Source organism: Triplophysa dalaica, chromosome 18 (genome assembly GCF_015846415.1).
Source record: "Triplophysa dalaica isolate WHDGS20190420 chromosome 18, ASM1584641v1, whole genome shotgun sequence".
Taxonomy (NCBI): domain Eukaryota; kingdom Metazoa; phylum Chordata; class Actinopteri; order Cypriniformes; family Nemacheilidae; genus Triplophysa; species Triplophysa dalaica.
Window position 1 is genome coordinate 13,622,164 of NC_079559.1, and position 8,186 is coordinate 13,630,349.

General features: G+C 37.4%; 1 protein-coding gene across 1 annotated transcript; it reads right to left on the bottom strand.

Moving 5' to 3' along the window:
• Positions 1–2,205: 2,205 nt before the first annotated feature.
• On the bottom strand, positions 2,206–8,186 carry crybb2 (crystallin, beta B2). The gene is made up of 7 exons (XM_056729594.1): positions 8,144–8,186; positions 4,505–4,644; positions 4,250–4,337; positions 4,042–4,160; positions 3,803–3,935; positions 2,838–2,980; positions 2,206–2,725 (listed from the first exon to the last, which is right to left on the bottom strand). The coding sequence occupies exons 3-7, from the start codon at positions 4,310–4,312 to the stop codon at positions 2,557–2,559; spliced, it is 627 nt and encodes a 208-aa protein (XP_056585572.1). The 5' UTR covers positions 4,313–4,337; positions 4,505–4,644; positions 8,144–8,186; the 3' UTR covers positions 2,206–2,556.

An 8,186-nucleotide genomic window follows, 5' to 3' on the forward strand; every position in this document is an offset into this window, starting at 1 on the left:
TCTATAAGAGGAGAGCAGAAGGGGACACATGCAGTGTATCATCAAAATCAAGTAAAAGGAATCCTCTGGATGAACAAGACTGAGTTGATAGATTCTGTCATTAAAACTGGGCGGGTGGCTGTAAGGACAGAATGAAGTGGCCCATAGGAGAACAATTGAATGACTCAATATTCATTCTTTTTCTAAACTAAACCATAAAATATTAATTGTGAAACAGTTCTGATCCTTGATTCTGATTGGTTGTGATGTGTTCTTAGCTGTTGTAAAATTCCCAAAACATACAGCTGACCTCATACTCTACTGTTGAGGTGCCCAAGCAGTCATGTGTGTTACATCACTCTCTGTGAAGGCTGTTTGTTAATTGTTGATGCAGCTCAAATGTTTAGGTTGTCTCAATAAGACCTTTCTTATCTTTTATTGTAAATAAAAAAACTTACTTTAGTACTTGTCAGTGTGAAGGATCTGCCATGCCTTAGCAAATCACAACCAAAAAAATGATTCCATTGCCACAAAAACAGGGAGCAAAGTAGTCTTCAAGTGTGACAGTTTTATTAAGTCCTGCTTACGCAAGATGAAAGGTGATCAAGCCTCATCATAGAGGAAAAAGATGCACAAATTGTAATCCATTCAAATTTGATCATAAAGATCTGGTACACAAAAAATAACTCATCACGCTTTAGCCTCTCACTAACAGAGGACAAAAATCCAGCACCACCTTTCTCAGGGTACAACAAGTAACTCCCAAAGACAAAACATACACTGAATTTATAAGAGGTGGCCAGCACCATGAAAACAAAAAGGGGAGACAAAACAATACACAATTTCACAACAGTAAAACAAACCCTGAAATGAACAAAAATACATTTGACTAAATTTAGAGCCATGGATAACTTTAGTCAATGCAAAAATAATTATATTAAACAACTCACATTGATCAAGACATCACATTTTCCAATGTCCCCTCTAATACTTGAAAGTTGGTGCAGTCTCATTTCCTTAGAATTCCCATAAAACAGATCAACTTCCTGTTTGAATCTCTTTGTCACTAGGCTGGTCCATTCCAACAACACCCCAGGTATTACACATTTCAAGTCATCTTAACTATAAAATGAACTTACAATTTGAGCTAAGTTTTTATAAATCCTATTCTAGCCACAGAGAAATTTTAACTGGTTTTAATGTTTTTATCTTAAGCCACTTAACTAAGCCCGTGCACTGACTCAGTACAATGACAAAATAAAAGATCTTAAACCAAACCAATATAGTAATGTCTTTTTATTTATCAATCCATGCAAAGATAATGGTATCAGAATTGTGTGGCCCAAATCCCGGCCATCACAGTCCGAAACCTAAAGGAATTTATATACCTGCGAACAACAAACTCAAAACTTGATAATTCTGCATTCTTAAAATTGCACCACTGCGTCTGTGTTGCTTGGCAACCGCTTTGTTGTTGTACCAACCAGTGTTTCTTGGGGGTTTTTGCTTTATTGCTCAATGCTATTGCTTTGTGGTTGGATTAGTATTTTGCGAAATGTTAAAAGGATTCATATTGAAATTCTATCATAATTTAGCATCTTTTTAATCCTGTATGATTTTTATCTGTGAAAGACAAATGAATTGACTACTTTTATAACGCACAAGCCAGTTTAGTTTTTGGTCCATATTACTTACATTTATACATTTGGTAGACGCTTTTATCCAAAGCGACTTACTTTAAAATGTATTATACATTTGATTCTGATTATGTGCAACCCCTGGGATCGACCCCATTACGTGGCATTGCTAGTGTCATGCTCTAACCACTGAACCACTTGTTTTACAGCATAAATTTCACAATCACTGAAATTTCTAAATTGTTGTGTGCTTTGAAGAAATGTTGCTGTTTTCAAGGTTGCAAAGTAACTCAAAATGTTAATCCCAGAAATTTATTTCAGTTTTCTTTTTATAGTTTTCTTTTAGAATTTAATGAATGGTGAACCTCTTTAAAAAATAATAATTTCAGTATTATAGGATGTGGGTACTATTTTATTTTATGTGTGATATATTGTGGTTAAAGATCGTGATTTGTTTTATCATACTCTTATCTCTAAAAACAGCTTGTTTTGTTTCTGTTAGATTAGGTCATAAGTGTACTTCAACCCAGTCCAACTAGTTTTCAAACTGATTAAAAGATGTTTTTTTCAGTACTTCCCCATTGTCATTTACTTTGAGATATCCTGAGCAAATGGTAAAAACTGTTTGAAATATGTAAATATATTCCTCCTAAAATATTTTTCTGTTTACTGAGTACTGCATGAGTCAGTCTCAAATAATTTTTTTATAAAAAAAATGTTAAATAATAATCATTAATAAAAATTGTTTTCATAAAATTCAAGCCAGTTTCAAACTATAAAACCCTAAATAAAACTCGTAGTCAATCATAACGCAAAAGCAGTTATTTTTACTCTGCAGTGGAAATGGAATCACTGACACAACTGAAAGAGTCTTGAAAGATCAGCATTCAAAGGAGAAGAAGAGCGTCAGAAGCTGGGGGTGAAGAGATGTGCTGGTCGCTCAGTTAGTGGGAAGAAAAGCTCCTCTTTGGTGCCATTGCATGTCACGAATGCGCCTCACTGACTGGATCTGAGGCAGCACAGCCCCGAACTCAGAACACTCCTTATACTCTCCTTTCTCAAACAAGTACTGATAGCCTCTGTATCCTGGGTACTGATAACCCACCCAGCTGTTAAGAAGACAAGCACGAGAAGATAAAGAAACATGCTTTATATAGAGAAAGCAAATGTCTGCATGAAATATCAGAATACCGTGAAGTATTTCGGCTTTGGTTTACTCACGTGCCAATCTGCACACGGACTGAGGAAACTTTCTCATGATATCCATGAGCGTGAAAGCTGGGGACATCATCATCTATGATCTCAATCTTCTTCCCAGCGAAGCTTGGGTTCTCGTACAGCACGATGTTGTGTTCCTGGCTATCCTGCAAGGATACAGTGATGATGTTCAACAATGTGTTGGAAGTGTTATGTTCATGAAATTAAAACAAATTCAAATTCAGTTCGTAACACGATTTGACTAAGACCGCCTAAATCTTAACGCAAGTAAGGTGGGTGACCTGTCTGTACATATGCTTTTGAACCTGATGTTCCATATAAGGTATATCAGCGCGTTTCAGAGAGGCGGAGCAAAGAGGAGATACAAACATGCAGGGTGTGTAGAAAATACAGCGTTTTTAACCTTAAAACGTGTTTACACATTGTATTACATCTAAAGCAAACAATAATATTTGTTTTAGCCGTGTCAAATGACCCCTTTAAAACAACATTTTATCTACATTGTATGTTCTTTCTAAACGTTCTGAAAAGGTCATAAAAGCGTTATTCTTACATTGTTATTTTGGGAACGTTCGCAAAACATTTTCAAAACATGTTTTTGTAAGCTGGTCAATAATAGCCATCGAATGTCCAGCATGGTAACTCCTTGTGAAGTATTTTGAAATATTCCCATGTGGATACCTCATGAGGCTGGTCGAGAGAATGCCTGAATAAACTAGGCATTTTATAAAGGAAGCTAGCTTTGATGTGTTTAACATTTAGACATTGTTACTGTTCATAATTCTTAAATTTCTATTTGTGTTATTTTATATTATATTATACTTTAGGGTTACTCTGTAGTTGGGTTTGTCCATATTTGACCTAACCATTGGTTGAAACAACCAAACATTGTTTAGAGAAGTCCAAAGTTTTACTGGTAGTGTATATAACCTGCAATTCAAAGTTCTATAGCAAAGTCTTAAAGTTACCACTTTAATGGGGCGGAAGGAGAAGATGCAGTCACTGCGTCTGCTGTTGGTCCAGGCATCCCAGCGAGGATACTCACCCTTCTCGAACACATACTGCTCCCCCTTACAGCCGGGCTGCTCATATCCCACCCACCTACATACAAATTTAGCTATGATTCACTGCACTATAGTCTCTGTAAACTACTATAACAAATTTCTTTTGCCATATTTTATTCAGACACATTCAAACAAACACTCACGGTCCACACAGAACGAGTATTGAGCCCACTTTCTCCAGGCCCGCCTCCTGGACGTTGTTACAGGGCCCAGTCAGCTCATGACAGCGGCCTTGGAAGTTCTCCTGTTCGTAGATCACCAACTGTGGATGGAGAGGGAGAAGAAAACAGTATTAGGTAGGAATGACAGATGAGGCATACAGCCACAGATCGTGTGAGAATGTGTTTGTACCTTGAATGCACTGGTCGCTGGTTGCTTTTGTTTGGTTGCAGGGATCTGATGATCAGTTGCCATTGTGAACCAGGATGGGTGTGATGAGCTTTGTTGAAAGAAATGACATCAAAAACATGTACGATGAAGAAAGCAATCATTATTTGTGTATAATTAAATTATACACAATTTAATGTATATAAACAAGAGGGTTGAGTTGTTTCCCATTCGTAATGCCATTATAAAAATCAGCAGTAATATGTAGTGTTCTCTTACCAGTTCTGGGGTGCCAGTTGCTGTGGGATGGCATCAGAGGCTCAATATATATTGCATGCTCAGGGGCGGATACACTGCCAAAACATTTCTATGCACTGAATGCATTCATAGGCCGGTCCCAATAGGCTGACCGGCTGGCACTGGGTGGGCAGAAGAAATACCAGCCAAACAGACACACATATTTTTCCTCTCTTTTCGACCCTCCCTGTTTTTTTGATGCCTCACAAAGTTATTTCATTAGTTGTCAGTTTCGCCCAGCCTCGCTTTGTTATATATCCCATGATTCAGCACAACCTGTGCCAAGAGTCCAGCACCTACAACAAGTGCAACAGACTCTGGATGTCCAACTAAAAGAGCGAAACAAGGATGAATATTTTAGTAAAAATGTGTTAATTTTCTGAGGTTCAGTGTCAAATGCCATTTTTGAACTTGCTTTGGGAGCCGAGTTCATCTTTTTTTAATAAACTCTTAGCATTTACTTTACCTTCAGTAAATGAAATTTCTGAACTCATTCAAAAACACAAATCTTCAACATGTAGATTGGACCCTCTTCCTATAGCTCTTTTAAAGGATACTCTTTCTCTTTGTCCTCTTTCATCACAGATATTATTCAAACTTCCCTTACCACTGGAATTGTTCCGTATTCTCTCTAAACAGCTGTTGCAACTTCAATTTTCAAGAAGCTTGCTTCAGATCCCAACCATTTTATTCATTTTCCATCATATTCATCTTTAAAATTCTTAAAATAATAGTTTGTACTCAACTCCATACCCATCTTTTTTGCAATAATTTATATGAACAATTCCAGTCTGGGTTCCATCCCCTCCACAGCACAGAAGCACCACTCCTTAAAATCACTAATGATCTCCTTCTGGCGGCTGACTCTGGTTTACTATCCAGCTTGATTTGAGTGCGGCCTTTGACACAGTCTCACATACTATATTCCTAGATAGACTTTCTTCTATTGGTATCACTAACATACCCCTCAAATGGTTCCATTCGCGTCTCTCTTGTCACACTCAGTTTGTTCAATTAAAATAATTTACCTCTTATCTAGTCTTAATAGGTGTGGACCAGGGCTCTGTCCTGGGGCCACTGTTGTTAATCATATACCTTCTTCTGTCATGGTTCTGCCTGATCATGTCATGACATTCTTGGTCTAGTGGCAGGATCATGACAGAGCCTCATGTTTTCTGTGGAAAAAGGTGTGTTATTGTTGGTTCTCTCCGGTCTCGTCTTTGACCCCACCCCGCTCGCTACCTCGTTTAGCTTCCCATCAGTGTTTCAGTCCTTTACACCTGATACCTGTCCCTTGTCCTCCTCTTGGGAGGTTTTGGTTTATGGTTTAAGTCTTTGTTTTCATTTTTTCACTTATCGCTGGGGTTTTGCTTTGAGTTGTTTTGTAAATTAAGTCATTTTTTCTTCCCACCGAGTTCACCTGGGTTCTCATTCGTAATCATGACATCTTCCTCTCAGTTATATCTTTCGCAAACATCATGTTAACTTCCATTAGTACACAGATGACACCGAGCTCTACCCTTTTACCAAACCCAACTCCAAACTCCCTCTGTCCTCTCTCAATAATTGTCTTCTCAAAATAAAATCCTTGTTTACATCAAATTCTCTCAAATTAAACGGTAATAAAACTGAACTTCTTATAGGCTCGAGATCAACATTAAACAAACTTCAGAATTGTTCTATTCCCTTTGATAATTCCTTCATCTCCTCCTCTTTTCAGTTTAAGAGTCTGGAAATCACTCTCTCTTTCACCTCCCATGTTAAAAATGTAACCCAGTCTGCTTACTTTCACCTTCAAAACATTAACCGTTTACGTTCTTTCCTCACACCTCACTCCACTGCCATTCTCGTTCATAGTCTAGTCACTTCTCGCTTAGGCCTTCCACATAAAACCCTCCATAAGTTACGATTGGTTCAAAGTCGTATTATAACTTGTACCCCCTCTATCCATCACATTATACCTATTTTACAACAGCTTCATTTGCTCCCCATCACTTACAGCATTACCTACAATATACTATTCGTAATCTCACACCTCCATATCTTCTCCCCAGCTTTGGAATTCTCTCCCGTCTGAGCTTCTTAATATTTACTTTCTCTCACATTTTAAATCTAAATTTAAAGCCATTTATTTAGCATAGCTTACTCACTTTGTTTATAATTGTGTTTTTGACTGTATTGTATATGACTGTCTTTATTGATTTTGTTTTGCTAATAGTGTACGATGACCATGAGTGTCAAGAAAGAAGCCTATAAATAAAATGCATTATCATTATTATTATAAAACGAGTGAAAATTCTGGCCAAAAACTGTTTTGTGTCTTTATGCAATTAAGCTGCTTAAAAGCTCCCTTCAACATTACATATGTTTTAATATTGTCTTTGAAGAATACATTGACTAGGGGTGTCATCTTCAGCTTTTTAAACCATTTTGATATAAGAGACATTCTAATTAGGGGTACATGTCATGTCCGTTGATCAATCGTCCGTTATTACATTTTCATTTACTACACTTCAAGCAATGATCTACTTTTATATCAGGGGACATTTCTCATTCATTTAATACAAAAATCCAACAAATATCTTTTATCTTGCAAAAATGACAAACTATATAATGGAAGTTGCTGTCTGTGTGCTGTCCGAAGTTTCTGTATATATGTCTTATAAATATTTGTCCAAAATAATCATTAAATTATGAGAAAGGTGTTTTGAAAAATATTTTTCTCATGCATCTACATTAAATCATCCAATTGTATGTCCGAGAAATCAGTGTCATCCTGACAGAACCTCCCCTGATGTCCACGGGTGATGTTTACCAAGGTGGTAGATGAGAGGAAAACAGTATGGACGCTCTGGCTTGAGAGTTCTCCAAATAGGATGGTAAGGATGTAAAACGAAAAATATGGAGCAAAACCTAGAAACTGATTCAGCAAACATTTAAATACAAGGAAATTGCTGTCGATAAAATGTTTTAACTGTACCAATACTAATAAATGTTCAAACTAAATTATGTTTTATTAACAAAGTTTGGAAGGAGCACGTGCAGATAACTAACCCTGCTAGCTTTCCATGACCAATCTCACAAATCCGATAATTTACACGGCTTGTTTCCTATAACCAATCTCACCAATCATTCTTTTAGCCCGGAAATAATCCCCCTACACAGAGACATTTTCTCATGATCCCTCCTCCGCCCCAACTTCTCAATATCATCCCGTTTTTACCCCAATATATTGTCCGTGGCCCTCTCCCTAGACTAGGGGCGGGCACTCCGAGTTCTGAGGAACTTCCAAGCTCAGAGCCCTCTCCCCGGGATAGCGCGCCAAATACGCATACAATCCATCCCTTATCCTCCTTACTTATTATCTGTGAGGCGAACTTGTGAACCTCCAAATGACAAACATTACTGACAGGTGCTGCACCAGATGTGTAAATCATTACCAGCCATCGGCTTTAAATAACTAATCCAAGAACTCTAGTTACTGCTCATTAGATGTGAACTGATTTGCCCCTGTAAAGCTGCTTTGAAACAATACACATTGTGAAAAGCGCTATATAAATAAACTTGAATTGAATTGAATTGAACTGATGAATTTAAGAAATTGTATTATGTTTCCCGTACCTCTCAGTGAACCTGTTGACATTGATCAACTTTTGCTGCCAAC